The 19,737-nt window shown below is 41.6% G+C and overlaps 1 protein-coding gene across 3 annotated transcripts in view; it reads left to right on the top strand.

The window, feature by feature from the left end:
• DUS2 (dihydrouridine synthase 2) overlaps positions 1 to 19,737 on the top strand; it is a 498,816-nt gene that overhangs the window by 222,772 nt on the left and 256,307 nt on the right. For all 3 annotated transcript variants that reach the window (XM_075325642.1, XM_075325643.1, XM_075325644.1), the window contains one exon: positions 9,664 to 9,734. In XM_075325642.1, the coding sequence (XP_075181757.1) occupies positions 9,664 to 9,734 (71 nt within the window). The remainder of the gene's footprint in view (positions 1 to 9,663; positions 9,735 to 19,737) is intronic.

The raw sequence follows: 19,737 nt of genomic DNA, 5'->3' as shown, positions 1-19,737 counted from the left end.
ACCAGCGATCCCAACAACGATAGGGATCGCTGGTAAGTTGCTAGGAGGTTGCTGGTGAGCTGTCACACTGCGACGCTCCAGCGATCCCACCAGCAACCTGACCTGGCAGGGATCGCTGGAGCGTGGCTACACGAGTTGCTGGTGAGCTCACCAGCAACCAGTGACCAGCCCCCAGTCTCCTAGTTACAGCACACATCAGGTTAATTAACCCGATGTGTGCTGCAGCTAAATGTGCACAGAGCAGAGAGCAGCGCACACTGCTTAGTGCTGGCTCCTTGCTCTCCTAGTTACAGCACACATCGGGTTAATTGCCTGATGTGTGCTGCAGCTATCTGTGCACAGAGCAGGAGCCGGCAGCACAGGCAGTGAGAGCGGAGGAGGCTGGTATCAAAAGTAAATATCGGGTAACCAAGGACAGGGCTTCTTGGTTACCCGATGTTTACATTGGTTACCAGCCTCCGCAGAAGCCGGCTCCTGCTCACAGCACATTAGTTGTTGCTGTCTCGCTGTCACACACAGCGATCTGTGCTTCACAGCAGGACAGCAACAACTAAAAAATGGCCCAGGACATTCAGCAACAACCAACGACCTCACAGCAGGGGCCAGGTTGTTGCTGGATGTCACACACAGCAACATCGCTAGCAACGTCACAAAAGTTGTTCGTTAGCAGCGATGTTGCTAGCGATGTTGCTTAGTGTGACGGGGCCTTAAGGACATGGAACCATGTCCTGTGGTCTGATGAGACCAAGATAAACTTATTTAGTTCAGATGCTGTCAAGCATGTGTGGTGGCATTCAGGTCAGGAGGACAAAAGTGTGTCTTGCCTACAGTCAAGCATACAAGAAAAAGAGGAAAAGCGAAAAAAGTCCTAATAATCAATCATTTTTTATTATTATTATTCAAGGAACAAGTACAAATACAAATGCAACGTATATAGATTAGGTGGCGAACACTTACTCAATCAGCATACATATAGTAGTTGGGTATAGCCTCTATAATTCACAATTGTATAGTAGCAATAATGAAAAATAATTCTAGTTCATATGTCACATAATTAATGATATAGCAATATATACATAGGCTATATAGGTTACTTTATTATTAGTGACACGACAATTAATAGCAAGTCAAATATGTCATCTAAGTAGCATAAACTGTTGGTAATTAATCATTATCGCATATAAATAAACTGCACTCATGGCTACAATGATAAAAGTGCAAGACAGTCGCTGCACAGCCGGTTATAGATTAAGGCACCATAATGAGAATCACACTGCAGTTCATGCACATAAATAACAATCAGCTGGAGTTAATTAAGTTATCCACAAAGATAAACCAAACAATGTATAATGGCTGTATAGAGGATAGCAAAGGACTTGCAGAGTTGTGGTGCTAAAGAAGTTGATTATCGCTGCCTGCACAAATTTCCAAGGCTACACGATAAGCATAAACCTTACAATTAAAAACCAACCTGGCTGAGAGTAAGGGTACCTTCACACTTAGCGATGCAGCAGCGATCCGACCAGCGATCTGACCTGGTCAGGATCGCTGCTGCATCGCTACATGGTCGCTGGTGAGCTGTCAAACAGGCAGATCTCACCAGCGACCACTGAACAGCCCCCAGCCAGCAGCGACGTGCAAGCGACGCTGCGCTTGCACGGAGCCGCCGTCTGGAAGCTGCGGAGACTGGTAACTAAGGTAAACATCGGGTATGGTTACCCGATGTTTACATTAGTTACCAGTGTGAGCAGGGAGCAGGGAGCCGCGCACACTGAGCGCTGGCTCCTTGCTCTCCTAGCTACAGTACACATCGGGTTAATTAACCCGATGTGTAATGCAGCTACATGTGCAGAGAGCAGGGAGCCGCGCACACTGCTTAGCGCTGGCTCCTTGCTCTCCTAGCTGCTGTACACATCGGGTTAATTAACCCGATGTGTACAGCAGCTACATGTGCAGAGAGCCGGAGCCGGCAGCACAGGCAGCGTGAGAGCTGCGGAGGCTGGTAACTAAGGTAAATATCGGGTAACCACCTTGGTTACCCGATGTTTATCTTGGATACAGCTTACCTCAGCTGTCAGACGCCGGCTCCTGCTCCCTGCTTGCTTCATTTGTCGCTCTCTTGCTGTCACACACAGCGATCTGTGTGTCACAGCAGGAGAGCGGCTTTGAAGAAAACGAACCAGGGCTGTGTGTAACGAGCAGCGATCTCGCAGCAGGGGCCAGATCGCTGCTCAGTGTCACACACAGCGAGATCGCTAATGAGGTCACTGCTGCGTCACAAAAAGCGTGACTCAGCAGCGATCTCGGCAGCGAGCTCGCTGTGTGTGAAGCACCCCTTAAGGCCACTTCACACATAACGAGATCGTAAACGAGATCGTTACTACGTCACAGTTTCTGTGACGCAAGAACGACTTCAATTGCGATCTCGTCACGTTTGACACGTACCAACGATTCACCCCTTGCAGCGAAATCGCTGATCGATGCCGAACAGCTTGGGCCATTTTTGGCTCGTTGGAGTCCTGCTGGGCTGCATGAATCTGTATGTTTGACACCCTATTAACGATTTCATTGACGACGCAAATGCACGCCTACGTGACTCACTGCATTTTACTACGCCCCTAATGGGATTGGAATCGTTAACATAGTTGCTGTGTGACAGGGTCCCAGCGATTTGAAAGATCGTTATACGGGACGCATGCTCGTTCATAAACTCGTTATGTGTGACACCCAACATGCGATTTCAACAACGACTCATAAACGATCCAGAAAGTGTGACGTAGTAGCGATCTCGTTCACGATCTCGTTATGTGTGACTGGACCTTTATGATAGCTCCTTCACCCATCGACCGTTTCGAAGACCTTCGTCAGGGACGGTGGCGGTTCGCCACCTAATCCATGTATGTTGCATTTGTATTTGCACTTGTTCCTTGAATAATAATAAAAAATCATTGATTATTAGGACTTTGTTCGCTTTTCCTCTTTTTCTTGTCTACTTTGTTGCGAATGTCCTATGACTAGTCCAGTTTATAAATTACCAGCTAACATATAATGTATTAATATTAATTATGCTGTACTCATTACAAACATTTTTGTACAGTCAAGCATAGTGGTGGGAGTGTTATGGTTTGGGGCTGCATGAGTGCTGCTGGTTTTGGGGCGCGACAGTTCTTTGAGGGAATTATGAATGCCCACATGCACTGTTACATACTGAAGTAAAGCACGATTTTCTCCCTTCATAAACTGGGCCACAGGGCAGTATTCTAATATGATGACAACACCAAACACACATTCAAGACGAGCACTGCTTTGCTAAAGTAAATGAGGGTAAACGTGCTGGACTGGTCAAGCATGTCTCTACACCTAAACACTATTGGGCATTTGTGGAGTCTCCTCAAAGGTGGAGGAGAGCAAGGCCTCTAACATCCACTAGCTCCGTGATATCATCATGTAAGATGGAAGAAGATCCAGTGGCTTCTGTGAAGCTCTAATGAATTCCATGCCCTAGATAGTTATGACAGTGCTTGAAAATAATGGTGGACACACAAAATGTTGACACTTTGGGCATAAGTTGGCCATTTTCCCTTAGGGTGTACTAACTTTTGTTTCCAGCAGTTTTGACATTAATAGCTTTATGCTGTTTTTCAGAGGGCACACCTATACACTGACTACCTTACATAGTATAAAAGGCTGATATCTTCAGTATTGTCCCATGAAAAGATATAATAAAATATTTACAAAAATGTGAGGGGTGTACTCATTTTGTCATATACTTTGTCTATACCATTGTGTCTGCTGATAATGTGCCGACCCTATGAGAATCACACAAAAGACCCAGATGCAATACGTGTTCTCCAGTTACATTGTGGCCACTTTTTGGCGTATGCAATTCATTTTAGTGAATTTTTCTCGAAGGCTGTGTGCCCACGATTCGTGTTTACAGTGTTTTGTACGCAGGATGCTTCAGCTTCGTCCAAAACGCTGCGTTGCACAGTACAAGCATAGTGGATGGGATTTCTAGAAATCCTGTGCTTACTGTGCTTGATTTTTCCGCAGCAAACACTGACCTGCGGTGCATCTTTCCAGACTGCGGCATGTCAATTGTTTGCAGCGGAATCGCATGTATCCACTGTAGGGAGAACACAAGCGAGAGACCGCAGCACACTGTACCCTGATCGTGAGTACGAGCAGCTGCGGTCTCCAGCGGAGGAGACTAGCGGCCCCGCAGGTCAGGAACCGCTGCGTCCAGGATGCAAGGAGTCCTGATGGTGGGCACATACCCTAATGTGTGGTAGTAAGTTTTTCTATTTTGATATGATACACCTCAGTCCACACAGCTTTGGTGCACTAATAGGTCTACTTCTAAGGGGCACAATTTTCTATTTTTTTTTCTCTGCTCCTTTTGAGAATACAACTAAACATGACAGGTAGTACCGTAAACAGTGATCCTATTTAGCTATACATTATTTCTATGCCCAATCGTTGTGCACAGCGGTGCATGGTTAAGGGGGCTTTTCAGGCAGAGAAGAAATGTCTGCAGTTGTTCTGTGATGCACACACTGTTATTATTTTTGTGTATTGCCGCTCGAGTGGGCAGCCACGTGACTGCATGTATGTGATTTAGTATATGCAATATAGACACTGCACTCTCAATTCAATACGAGGTATATAAAGACCAACAGATTTGTTTTTTTCAAATTCAAATTTTTTCAAATTTTTTTGTATTTTTATTTTTCAATGCTATAAGTGGATAGAAGGTGAAAATAATACAAATGGTGGGACGTTTCGGCCTTGATATTGGCCTTCTTCACGCCGTATTATACTGTGGGAGGATAGAATGAAACAGATTCAACAATCAGAATTACAATACATTATTTACATATAGATACATATATACATTTTTTTTAAAAAAACTATTTGCAAAACATTACATTACTAGAGAAGATTTTTTCCATGTCAATATTGAATCCTTGGATATATGGTACGTAACACTATATAATCAGCTACCATAGAAGTGTCATGTTAAAAACGGACAGTGACAGCAGCAGTTTGGATGAAAATAAAACCTACCTCCACAAAGATGGGGGAACTAGTTTCCAATAGGTGAAAGTTGTAGGTGCAGAGAAAGAGAGTAGAGGGGACACCCTCGATATTGTTTTTCTATTGAAAACAGAAAGCAAATCCTGTAAATGAAGGTAAAAGAGTAAGTAGGTAGTAGACCAATATCAAGGTATATAAAACCATGACTGAGATGTGCGTATCTGGATTAGATTACCTGGTAGAAAAAAGATCTCTGGGTGTGTCTGCTCTGGAGAAGTCTACTGGGTATATCCCTGGGACATTTAGGGTTATAATCCCTATAGCATGAAATAGAGAATTGTGGTGAGTTTCTCTGAAGCGGCTATTGTTTAGTATCCATATTATTATTGTTGGAAATACAGCTACCTTGTAGTATTGTATATCGTTATTCCAATAATTGTGGGAATAATGTAGAACCCTATTCTGGATATGACATTCTTAGTTGTAGTTCCAGACTTTATACCCTATAGAGCAAGGAACGTGTATAGTCAAAAATCGTTGGAGACATGGTGAATGTTATAGGAAAGCAGGTTAAAAATACCTTTTTTAACTCCACATGTGGTTGTAAGGTAAAGTTACTTGTATGCCTTGTAACAAATCTTATAGTTTGTAGTTCCTTGAAAGAAACATGAGTAGAGTTTATTTAGGATCATTACGTACATATATGACCGTATGTGTATACTGTAATAAAACTGTACCTTGGAGCAGTTGAGATTATTTAATATCACTTGCTGGAGGGAGTGGTTAGCAAGGGGAAGTTTGCTATCATCTAGAGGAGGTAATGTATATCAGAGTTGGGAACACATATTAGGTAATACAATCTATGATCTAGTGGAACTAGTAAGCAAAATGTATACTACCTGTAATGTCCTTACACAGGAAGAATGCAAGAAGAAATGTTAGGTGTCCCTCTAAGAAGTAAATAGACATAGTTAATAGTGTATGGATAGGTGATCCCGAGCGGAGGGGTGTAGTGTTGTATCATACCTTAGAAGGCCGTCTTCCCAGACTGTGGCTGCTGCAGGGACAAGCTGGGTTCACCGGCTATTTACCTCCGAAAACCGGAAGTCACGTCAGACGCCGGCGCATGCGCAGTAGCGCTATGCGCTTGTATTAGAGTGAGTAAGGTACCGTTAGGTATGTGATAATCGCGCCCGCGCATGCGCAGTTTGCAATCTTCTACACTTAGAAGAATAACAGTACTGGGAAGACGTTTTCCTTGTGTATGGGTGTACATGTCCGTTTGAAAGGTAGTTAGGTGCAGTAGACTGGGAATAAGGGATGAATGATAGAGGGTACTACGCAGAACAACATGAAAGTGCCAAACTACAGATGGCAGACATAATATCTAGTGCAGTAAACATGAGTATATAGAATGTAAACTGGGACATAATTTAGCCATATATCAGCACAAGCAGTACATCCTAATGGTTTAATGCCAAAAATATAAGGCATATATTATTCGTATGACCTAGAAGGAAAAACAAATGCATATAACATAAGGGTCCCAATATGCTACGAAGTGCATAAAAAGTGTGGTCTCTATAGTATTATGTTGTGGTGCCAGTATATACTTTACCATCTAACAGTGAGTGCGCAGTGGAGGCAGAAAAGGTGATGGAAGTTTTTCTTCGTTCTTCTGTAAAAAGATATTATAGGAAAGTTAGTATGATGTCAAGTTGTCCTATAGATTAAAAAGAAATATATAAACAATATTTTATGAAAAAACCTTCTTTATATATATAAAATTAAGGAGGCCAATCCATCTCTCTGTTGAGTCCTTTTGGTGTTAGGGTTTGAAGTTTGTATATCCAGAAACTTTCTCGTTTTTTCAAAAGTTCTATGTGGTTGCCGCCACGTCTAGGTCTATAAACTTTATCGATGACTTGAAACCGTAATTGCGCTACACTATGTCTGGCCTCATGGAAATGATGAGGAATGGGAAGCCATAATTTCCCACATCTAATAGTAGATTTGTGGCTGGCAATTCTGTCACCCACATGTTGAGTGGTTTCCCCGACATACAGCAGACCACAGGGGCATTTAATTATATACACTACGAAATTGCTTTCGCATGTAAAATGTTCCTTGATATGAAAGCTTTTTCCAGATCTGGGGTGCATAAAATGGTCACCCTTTATCACGTTTGAACAGGAAGAGCAACTGAGGCATGGAAAAGTGCCAGTGCGTTTAGGCGCCAAAAATGTTTGGGTATTGGATTTGTCACTGCCCAAATCTGCTTTAACCAGGGAGTCTTTTATATTTTGTGGTCTTCTTTTACACATTAGTGGGGGAAGGATAAATGACCCTATATCTGGGTATGCTTTTTTGAGAAGTGGCCAGTGACGATGAATGATATTATATACTTTAGGCATAGAGGGATGATGCGTGTGGACAAATGGTATCCTGTCATATTTAATAACCTCTTTTTCTATGGGAGTGGGAAGAAGTGCCTTTTCCTTTTCTGTTCTTAATAGAGTCTCAGGGTAGTTCCGTTGGAGGAACCTTTCAGTCATCTCCTCCAGTCTTTGTTCTCTAATGGTGTCATCCGAGACTATACGAGTAATCCTTTTAAATTGTGACCTTGGTAGGCTGTTTTTTGTGGATTTCGGGTGGCAGCTATTGTATAGAAGCATACAATTACGGTCAGTAGGCTTACGATATAAGTCGGATGATAGAAGGCCAGTAGCATCTTTTTTTATGCATGTATCGAGAAAATTGATTTCTCTTGAGTGATAATTGAGTGTGAAATTTATCTCCGGCCATACATTGTTGATGTAGTTGTCAAATGTCAGGAGGCTTGTAATATCACCCTGCCAAATGCAAAAAACATCGTCGATGTAACGGACCCATAAAAGGGCCAGGTCATCAAACGATGGGTAGGAGTAAACATATCGGTTCTCAAAAAAATCCATAAAGAGGTTTGCATATGCGGGGGCTGCATTCGAACCCATCGCGGTCCCATGGCATTGGATGTAAAAGTCATCTTTAAATAAGAAGTAATTTTCATTGAGGACTATTTCCAAAAGGGCCATGATAAAATCGACTGAATCTTGTTTTAGGTTGGTATCATCTAATGCTAGTTTGGTAGCCTTGATACCTTTTGCATGTGAGATAGAGGTATACAGGCTGGATACGTCCCATGTACAGAGGAGATTATTGGGGGGTACTGAACCTAGGTTCCTAATTTTTTGAAGAAAACTATTGGTATCTAATAAGTAGGACCTGGTCTTTTTAGTCAAGGGGGTAAGAATCTTCTCAAGGTAGATAGATAGAGGCGAAAGTATGGACTCAGTGGAAGCTACAATGGGACGGCCAGGAGGATTTGTGAGTGACTTCTGTATTTTAGGTAATACATAGAAGACGGGTGTTATGGGGTGTGTTTTAGTTAAAAAGGAGCGGGTAGAGGAATCAATGGTGCCTTTATCCTGGTAGATGGTCAGAAGATTCTGAATTCTTTGTTGGATTCTGAAAACTGGGTCAGATGGTATTTTTCGATAGGTGGTAGTATCACTGAGTTGGCGTTTTATTTCATTCACGTAATCATGTGTATTCTGAACCACGATTGCCCCTCCTTTATCTGCAGGCTTTAAAGTTATCATTTTATTATTCCTCAATGTGGTTATGGCTAATTTTTCAGATCTACTGATGTTATTATATGTCGGGTAGAATCCCAACTTGTGTTCGTGAATATTATCTTTGATATCACGGTCAACCAATGATATAAATGTTTCCACTGCATGATAAGTTTTGGGTGGCATGAAAGAACTAGGGTTACGTAAACCTAGTGTTCTAATGTTAGTCTCATTAGGAGGTGTCTGTGGGTCCCTAATTTGTGAGGGATTGGTGCCAAAGTGAGTTTTCAGCCTAACAGACCTATAGAACCTCTGAATATCGCTTTCCAAGGTAAAAGAATCCCACTTAGGTGTAGGGCAAAAGGTGAGCCCTTTGTTCAATACGGATAGTTCATCAGGTGCCAGGGTGTAGTCGGATATATTGATAACTAAATTGGGACCCTTACCTGTGATCTCAAGGTCATCGCCCAGTCAGGGGGCTTTTCAGGCAGAGAAGAAATGTCTGCAGTTGTTCTGTGATGCACACACTGTTATTATTTTTGTGTATTGCCGCTCGAGTGGGCAGCCACGTGACTGCATGTATGTGATTTAGTATAGTTGTGGTCATTTGTCGACTGATATCTTATGTGTTCTTCTCAATAAAGCAGTCGGCAGTGACTGTAGACTTTTCTACCTGCCCAGAAAACTTATGGCGTCATCTGTATTTACCCAGTTGTGTGCTTTATGACCATAGTTTGATGTACCACATGGTGAAAACCCCACCAAATATTTGTAATCTAAGACAATAATACAAAAATAGAACATTTAACATTTGCTACTGATTATGTAGCACTGTATGCCTATCAGAGAAATTAATGGATGACCAAAAATAATTACTTATATTCTGAATTCCATCGCGAAGCTCGAGCTCTGTATTTTTAGATTTCACCTTATGGTTGATGAGTATTTTTTCTACTAGTTTTTATTTTGGTGTGAATTATCAGAGTTGTATAATCTTTTTTTTTTTTTTTAGGTTGAAGAAACTGTGAATTTGGTGAAAATAATTGAGAGAACTGGTGTTGCAGCTATTGCAGTTCATGGAAGGTAAATAGTTTTCTTAATTGACGTACAGTGGGTACGGAAAGTATTCAGACCCCTTTAAATGTTTCACTCTGTTTCATTGCAGCCATTTGGTAAATTCAAAAAAGTTCTTTTTTTCCTCATTAATCTACACTCTGCACCCCATCTTGTTAGAAAAAGCCAGAGATGTAGACATTTTTGCAAATTTATTAAACAAGAAAAACTGAAATATCACATGGTCATAAGTATTCAGACCCTTTGCTCAGACACTCATATTTAAGTCACATGCTGTCCATTTCCTTTTGATCTTTGAGATGGTTCTACTCCTTCATTGGAGTCCAGCTGTGTTTAATTAAACTGATAGGACTTGATTTGGAAAGGCACACACCTGTCTATAAGACTTCACAGCTCACAGTGCAGGTCAGACCAAATGAGAATAATGGGTCAAAGGAACTGCCTAAGGAGCTCAGAGAAAGAATTGTGGCAAGGCACATATCTGGCCAAGGTTACAAAATAATTTCTGCAGTTCTCAAGGTTCCTAAGAGCACATTGGCCTCTATAATCCTTAAATGGAAGAAGTTTGGGACCAATCGTGGGAGAAGAGCCTTGCTGAGAGAGGTAAAGACGAACCCTAAGATCACTGTGGCTGAGCTCCAGAGATGCAGTAGTGAGATGTGAGAAAGTTCCACAAAGTCAACTTTCACTGCAGCCCTCCACCAGTAGGGCCTTTATGGCAGAGTGGCCCAACGGAAGCCTCTCCTCAGTGCAAGACATATAAAAGCCCGCGTAGAGTTTGCAAAGAAAAAAACATGAAGGACTCCCAGACTATGAGAAATAAGATTCTCTGGTCTGATGAGACGAAGATAGAACTTTTTGATGACAATTCTAAGCGATATGTGTGGGGAAAACCAGACACTGCTCATCACCTGCTTAATACAATGCTAACAGTGAAACATGGTGGTGGCCGCATCATGCTATGGGGGTGTTTTTCAGCTGCAAGGACAGGACGACTGGTTGCAATTGAAGGAAAGATGAGTGCGGCCAAGTACAGAGTTATTTTGGAAGAAAACCTCTTCCAGAGTGCTCTGGACCTCAGACTTGGCCAAAGATTCACCTTCCAACAAGACACTTAGCCCAAGCACACCGCTAAAAAAACAAAGGAGTGGCTTCAGAACAAATCTGTGACCATTCTTGACTGGTCCAGCCAGATCCCTAAGCTAAACTCAATTGAGCATCTCTGGAGAGACCTGAAAATGGCTATCTACCAACGTTCACTTCCAACCTGACGGAACTGAAGAGGATCTGCAAAAAAGAATGGCAGAGGATCCCCAAATCCAGGTGTGAAAAACTTGTTGCAACATTCCCAAGAAGACTCATGGCTGTACTAGCTCAAAAGGGTGCTTCTACTGAATTCTGAGCAAAGGGTCTGAATACTTATGAACATGTGATGTTACAGTTTTTCTTGTTTAATAAATTTGCAACAATTTCTACGTTAATGTTTTTTCCTGACACGATGGGGTGCAGAGTGTACATTATTGAGAAAAAAATGAACTTTTTTGAATTTACTAAATGGCTGCAATGAAACAGAGTGAAACATTTAAAGGGGTCTGAATACTTTCCATACCCACTGTATTCTTATTTATAGACCTTATATTGGGACTTGATAAGATCCATTTAAAATCTAAAGTTTTTGTCTAAAACATGGTTACACAGGAAAGCTTTTTACTTTAAAAGCAAGTGTTAGTAGGATATTAAATCATTTACTTTTAGGCGAAAAGTTGTTTATGCACAGTAAATTGGTGGATGTACCTCATCCCATTTTATTCTTTGATTGGTCACTGTCATTTCATCAAACTTTGCATAAATCAATAATATGAGTGACTGAAACAAGCTCTGTAATATACAAGAGAATTCTCCATGTTTCTCTACTTATGAGCCACATTTTCCCCTCCTACCTGACTTCTGAATTCACCATCCACTCAAAAAAGCAGCTCACGTCCCAAGATGGACTGCAAGCACAAAGATATGTAAGATTGCAGAGTCTATTAACTCCTTCAGCCCCGGGGCACTTTCCGTTTTTGCGTTTTTGTTTTTTGCTCCCCTTCTTCCGAGAGCTGTAACTTTTTTATATTTCCGTCAATCTTGCCATATGAGGGCTTGTTTTTTGCGTGACAAGTTGTACTTTTAAATGAAACCATAAGTTTTACCATATGATGTACTGGAAAAAAGCAAAAAAATTCCAAGTGTGGAAAAACTGCAAAAAAAGTGTGATGGCACAATAGTTGTTGGGATGTTTTATTCACGATGTTCACTATATGGTAAAACTGATGTGTGGGTATGATGCCTGAGGTTGGTGCGAGTTTGTAGACACCAAACATGTATAGGTTTACTTGTATCTAAGGGGTTAAATAAAATTCACAAACATGTCCAATATAAGTGGCGTACGTTTTGCGCCATTTTCCGAAACCCGTAGAGTTCTCATTTTTTATGGCTCAGTGACTGCTTATTTTTTCCGTCTCGAGCTAATGTTTCTAATGGTACCATTTTTGCGCAGATGCTATGTTTTGATCGCCTGTTATTGCATTTTGCGTAAAACTTGCGGCGACCAAAACACGTAATTTTGGCGTTTGGAATTTTTTTGCAACTTCGCCGTTTACCAATCAGATTAATTGATTTTATATTTTGATAGATCGTGCATTTCTGAACACGGCGATACCAAATATGTGTATAATTATTTATTTTTTAACCCTTTAATTTTCAATGGGGAGAAAAAGGGGTGAATTGAACTTTTAGTTTTTATTTTTTAAAACTTTTTTTTTTACTTTTTTTTTAATTTTTATTTTACTAGTCCCCCTAGGGGGCTATAGCGATCGCTCTTATCTATCTGCTGATCACAGCTATACAGCTGTAAACAGCAGATACAGTCACTTCCTGTTTCCCTCTGCTTCGGGCCGAGGGAAAACGAAAGTGAAATATCATAGCTGTAGGCGTCATCACATGACCCTGTGCTACGATGGCAACTACCAAAAGTCACGTGATCACTCACGTGACTTCTGGTGGGGGCGGCGGTAAGTGAAAATCTTCACCGCGCGTACAGTTAGGTCCAGAAATATTTGGACAGTGACACAAGTTTTGTTATTTTAGCTGTTTACAAAAATATGTTCAGAAATACAATTATATATATAATATGGGCTGAAAGTGCACACTCCCAGCTGCAATATGAGAGTTTTCACATCCAAATCGGAGAAAGGGTTTAGGAATCATAGCTCTGTAATGCATAGCCTCCTCTTTTTCAAGGGACCAAAAGTGATTGGACAAGGGACTCTAAGGGCTGCAATTAACTCTGAAGGCGTCTCCCTCGTTAACCTGTAATCAATGAAGTAGTTAAAAGGTCTGGGGTTGATTACAGGTGTGTGGTTTTGCATTTGGAAGCTGTTGCTGTGACCAGACAACATGCGGTCTAAGGAACTCTCAATTGAGGTGAAGCAGAACATCTTGAGGCTGAAAAAAAAGAAAAAATCCATCAGAGAGATAGCAGACATGCTTGGAGTAGCAAAATCAACAGTCGGGTACATTCTGAGAAAAAAGGAATTGACTGGTGAGCTTGGGAACTCAAAAAGGCCTGGGCGTCCACGGATGACAACAGTGGTGGATGATCGCCGCATACTTTCTTTGGTGAAGAAGAACCCGTTCACAACATCAACTGAAGTCGAGAACACTCTCAGTGAAGTAGGTGTATCTGTCTCTAAGTCAACTGTAAAGAGAAGACTCCATGAAAGTAAATACAAAGGGTTCACATCTAGATGCAAACCATTCATCAATTCCAAAAATAGACAGGCCAGAGTTAAATTTGCTGAAAAACACCTCATGAAGCCAGCTCAGTTCTGGAAAAGTATTCTATAGACAGATGAGACAAAGATCAACCTGTACCAGAATGATGGGAAGAAAAAAGTTTGGAGAAGAAAGGGAACGGCACATGATCCAAGGCACACCACATCCTCTGTAAAACATGGTGGAGACAACGTGATGGCATGGGCATGCATGGCTTTCAATGGCACTGGGTCACTTGTGTTTATTGATGACATAACAGCAGACAAGAGTAGCCGGATGAATTCTGAAGTGTACAGGGATATACTTTCAGCCCAGATTCAGCCAAATGCCGCAAAGTTGATTGGACGGCGCTTCATAGTACAGATGGACAATGACCCCAAGCATACAGCCAAAGCTACCCAGGAGTTCATGAGTGCAAAATAGTGGAACATTCTGCAATGGCCAAGTCAATCACCAGATCTTAACCCAATTGAGCATGCATTTCACTTGCTCAAATCCAGACTTAAGACGGAAAGACCCACAAACAAGCAAGACCTGAAGGCTGCGGCTGTAAAGGCCTGGCAAAGCATTAAGAAGGAGGAAACCCAGCGTTTGGTGATGTCCATGGGTTCCAGACTTAAGGCAGTGATTGCCTCCAAAGGATTCGCAACAAAATATTGAAAAAAAAAATATTTTGTTTGGGTTTGGTTTATTTGTCCAATTACTTTTGACCTCCTAAAATATGGAGTGTTTGTAAAGAAATGTGTACAATTCCTACAATTTCTATCAGATATTTTTGTTCAAACCTTCAAATTAAACGTTACAATCTGCACTTGAATTCTGTTGTAGAGGTTTCATTTCAAATCCAATGTGGTGGCATGCAGAGCCCAACTCGCGAAAATTGTGTCACTGTCCAAATATTTCTGGACCTAACTGTATATACATCTCACTGCCAGACTTAATGTTACGGGTGGAATGCGATTCCACTCGTAACATGCAGGCACCCATGTCAGCTGTTGAAAGCAGCTGATATGTGTGCCAATCAACGCCACCTGCCCGCGGCAGGGGGCGGGGCTTAACGGGACACGCTCCATGACGGATATATCCGTCCATGGTCATGAAGGGGTTAAACTCTATGGAGAGGGGACGAGTTAGAGGGTTGAAGAGTTCTTGACACACTAATACACAGGCAGATCAAGTAGAAGCTTTCATCAAATGTAATTCACTTCAGTGCTGTATTCAGAACCACACAGCTCAGTAGTGCTTTATAATATCTTCCATGTGAATGCTGCTTCTGTTTGTGTTATACAGAGAAGGAAGAGCAAAGATCCATCTCTGTGTATTGGGTATGGAAAGAATCCTAGCAGCTAATTTTCCCCCACTAGGTGAGACACAAATGAAATTTAGGCCTCTTTCACACTTCCGTGTTTAAAATACACATTTTGCACGGTACGTTTTGTACATCCATGTTGCTATCTGTGTGACATCCGTGTGCTATACGTGTGTCCGTGTGTAACGTCCGTGTGGCCAGTACCGGAAAAATTGCATGATACTGAAATGAATGGAGTTTTTTTATGTGTAAAAGATGTGCAAAGACAAAAAAGTGATAGATAAATGCTATATAGATAGAGATAATAGACAGAGATAGACAGATGGAGAGATAGCAGACAACTGGGGGCTGATATTTTTAGGGTTTGAAGGGCCATGGTTATTTGGCTCTTCCCAGCCTAAAAATAGCCTCCTTCAGTCACCTCAGAGGTGGTGAATCTATTATTTGTGCCAAATCTGGGGCTGTACTTAGCTCTTCCCATTGCCCTCGTGTGGTGACAGAGTAATATATGGGGTTGAAGTCAGCTGTGATTTGAACAAACACCCCCTTCCCCTCCCCAACTACACCCTCGTTCACCAATTAATTTTAATTTTTGAAAAAAAAAATGTCCGACATAATCCATACGCCCTATAATGTTCCACAAAAGTGAACCTGAAAGATGTAAAAAGATAAAATTATTAAAGAAATAAAGATAAGAGACAGTCTCTTTTAGCAATTTATTTCCTCGGCAAATCCCTAATCTTGGTCCATCATAATCCAATAAAGGGGTCCCATCCCACGACAATCCCATACTCACTGTCCCTATCAATGAAGAACAGAACGTTCCCCATTTCCTGGGAGAGCAGTGCCTGCAATTTCACACACTACTGGGAGAAGTACTGCAGTGACCAGAGATGACCTCCTGAGCGGCCGCGGGTGTGAGGAGCAGTGATGTCATGAGTTTAGCTTAGTTCATTGCCTGAGGCATTATCACAAGAGCCCTAAAGTAACTAATAAAATCAATAAAAATAAACAAAGCATTTAAAAATGTGGAAAAAACCCTAATTTTTTAACCCTAGAACGCGCAACCATAGAAATCTACCATAGAAAACAAGTAACCTAGCAGGCCTGCGAGGCCCCAGGTATGCGTTCTAGGGTTCACTATACATGTTAGGTATCTATGAACTTGTAATGACCTGAGGAATTGTAATGCCAGGTCAATTGTACCATACAGTGAACATGGTACATAAACAAACACTTGCACATTTTTTTTGCCATTTTACCGCACTTGGAATTTTTTTTCTTGTTTTCCAATACAATATGTGGAAGAATGAATGGTGTCATTCAAAAGTACAACTTGTCCCACAAAAAACAAGCCCTCCTATGAATATAATGACGGAAAAATAAAAAAAGTATGGATCTCGGAATATAGGGAGGAAAAAACAAAAATGGAAAATCGCCCGGTAGTGAGAGGGTTAAAGACCCTCCAAACTTGAAAGAACAAGCTTTAAAAATTCAGGAGTGGTAGCCAATATAAATAAAAGAAGTCTTTATTAAAGAAATATAACTACTTTGCGGGTTCTGCCCTTATTGTTTCTGCACTTTCATGTACTTTGTCCATCTTCATTACTACAGTTGAATCCTGTATTTTCACACACTTTGTTCGTTGCTGTCTGGGGTATATTAAACTGTTAAATCCCTGTAGGAGTTTTTCCACAGTGTATTTATGGGGATTTGATCTGTTTTTGATAACCGCAACTATTGAGTTCTTTGCACTTTTCATGCAGTCTGTGTATTTGTTGTGCATGTTAGGGCATGTGCCCGCGATCAGGACCTGCTGAGTCCTGGACGTGGCGGATCCTGACCTACGGAGCCGCGAGTCTCCCCTGCACGAGAACTTAGGAGTTCAGGCAGCTGCGGTCTCTCTCTTCTGTTCTTCCTGCGGAGGACGCTTGCGACTTTGCAGCAAACAATTGACATGCTGCGGCTCGGAAAGCTGCACTGCAGGTCAGTGTTTGCTGCAAAAAACAACAAGCACAGTGGGCATGGGATTTCTATAAATCCCTCCACTGTGCTTGTACTGTACATTGCAGTTTTTGGACCCAGCTGAAGCATGCTGCTTCCAAAACACTGGGAAAACTGATCGAGGGCACGCAGCCTTACTCTTGACTACATCCGATCACTGTAGCTGTTTTCAGTTATGTAATCATCTGGAGGCTTCCTGTGTGGTTATTGCCTTGGCTGACTTTCTCCTTTTTAATCAATATTTCTAGATTTGTTTAATAAAGACTTTGTTTTTTATCTTATTTTATCGTTATTTTTTACGTTTTGTAAAGTTCTTGTTTGGGTTCTGAAATAACGCAAATTTGCATCCGAACACCGAACTTGGACTTTATAGTTATGTGATGGGCTGGAGGGGCTGTAAAATATAGAATACAGTTAATAATAAACATTGTCATTATACTTACAGGTCCCGCGACGCGTTCTGCAGACTCTGTCTCCCGCCGCTTCTCCTTCCGATCATCGCTGTGCCCTGATGATAGGACTGTTGATAGGACCTTTCGTGACGTCATAGCATGTGACCAGTCATGTGTGTATTATCTCATTGGTTAAAGACCGGTCACATGGCTATGACGTCATGCTAGGTCCTGTCAGTGTATCTCTCCGGTACGTGGTGCGCGCCCGAGCATCTCCGTACTCAGTATACTTGGAGAGTGCCATGTACCAGCGAGATGCTCGGGCACATGCTTAGCTCCCCGTCCCTGCATGTCGGTGCTCTTTATAGAGTCAGCCCACATGCAGGAACTGGCTGCCACAGGCGGTGAATAGCGGCGCCGTGAATCAGGTGATCAGAGATCACCGTTGCTATAGTAACCCGCCTTTCAGGTTACTTTTGCAACGGTGACAGCGGTGACGTCACCGCTTACCAACCCGCAGCCTCTGCTCACTCACTGAGTGATTAGACTGCACGGGGAGCAGCAGCATTCTTCCTCCCATGCAGTGCTGTCTGATGTAGCAGAGCTGCATGGGTTGAAGGAGAAAGAAGACAGAAGACCAGGATCGTGGAGGGGTGAGAGGGAGTAATAAGCATGGAGTCTCTAAGTGTGTCTATGTATTTATTTCTATTAAAGTATTTTTTCTCTGTGTGGTGTCTTTTTTTTAACCCTTTATTGGAGATTTTTAATGGCCGGGTCAAACTTGCTTGACATTAAGAATCTCTGGCTTAATACTAGCTAGTAAAACAAAGCTAGTATTTTTAAACACCAAATTTTTTTAACACCAAATTTTATTCCAAATTTTCATATGCATTACATCTTGTTAAACAATATAGCAAGTATGGATTCACCATGTCCATTAACAGGTTATTGGCAATTAACTATTCCTCCTGTTTCCCTTGTTTTCCCCCTTCTATTCTAAAATAACCCCCCCAACAACTTAGCACGCTTTTTTCCTCCTGTCTAGCCCACACGAAGAACACCCAACAACGCCACATTTTGTCATTTTATCATCACCACTTGTCTCTAGATGAATCATATGCCTTCTTATCACACCTTCACATTATGGCTGTTTTAATTTCCCTAATGTTCCCTTAATGTCTTCTAGTAGATACCACTCTGTGTACGTGAAGGGAGTAACTATTGTTTGTATTTCTGTAGCTTCACATTGTTTTTCAGTGAATTTTCTCCATTTTTTAAAGAATGTGTCGGTCAAACCGTCTTTGTTTTTTTCTGCTGTCCTCTGTTCAATTCCAAGTAGCATTTTAATCTGCCTCATTACCTCCTTTTCTGACGGAACCTTGCCTTCGAGCCATTTCCCCAGCAAAGCCCTTTTTCCTATTATGGCTATACTATGGAACAGCTTTGGTATTCTATCTCTTTTTTCACTCACTCTTGCCATTTGTTCAACATGGTCATCATGAAAAATCCATATCAATGGGTCCATCGCCACCTCTACCCCCCATATACTAGTTATTAGCACCTGCATTTTTTTCCAGAATTTTTGACTCTCTGGGCAGTGCCAAATCCCATGTAACAGATCCGTGTTTAGCATCCTACATTTGGGACAATGTACTATCTTATTAACCTTCTGTTTGTTTGGTATGTTGAAGCCATAGATCGCCCTGTGCATCAGTCTAAAATGTGTGTCCCTCCAGCTCTCATTAACCACCTCTTTTCTCATTCTCATTCATCCTCTTAGTATCTTGTCCCCTGCTGTCTCATCTCCCAATTGTCTCGCCCATGTTCCCAGGGTCTTATCCATGCTTAAGGGAACTAACACCTCTCGTAAAGCTTTGTATAGTGAAGTTATGTTAATTTCCCGCTGCTCCTGCATAATAAGTTGGTCCATATCATTTATCTCTTGTTCCTTCCCGACATCTCTCAGTAGCTGTATTATACCTTTCTCTATCTGTTTATATTGTATAACTTGGAATGGAGATAGCCCATATTTTGTCACAATTTCTTGATGGGACAACCATCTATTTTCCGTCTCATGAAGTAGATCTTTCACTCCTTTTATACCTTTTCTCCTCCATTCTATAAATAATTTGTTTTCCCTGCCCGTTGAGAATTCCGGGAAACCCCATATGTTTAAGTATTTAGATATTCTCCAGGGTAAGTTGAATTTTTTTCTCACCGCCTTCCACGCCATAACTGTATCTCTGCATATTAGGGAGTTTTTAATGTGCCGTGGTATGTTAGCAAGTGACATATGCAATATTGCCCCCAAATCCCAGGGTTTCCAGAACTCTCCTTCCAGTTTTATGTCCGAGTAACCGTTAGTCTTCCTTAACCAGTCTATTACATGTCTTATGAGGCACGCCAGCTTGTACCCTCTAATGTTTGGCATTTTAATATCCCCCTTCTCCAGCGTCTGCATTAATTTCTCAGCTTTTATTCTTGGCCTTTT

Source organism: Anomaloglossus baeobatrachus, chromosome 10 (assembly GCF_048569485.1).
Source record: "Anomaloglossus baeobatrachus isolate aAnoBae1 chromosome 10, aAnoBae1.hap1, whole genome shotgun sequence".
In the NCBI taxonomy this organism is placed as follows: Eukaryota; Metazoa; Chordata; class Amphibia; order Anura; family Aromobatidae; genus Anomaloglossus; species Anomaloglossus baeobatrachus.
Note: the sequence above shows the minus strand (reverse complement) of the source record. Positions and strands in the feature narration are given on the sequence as shown.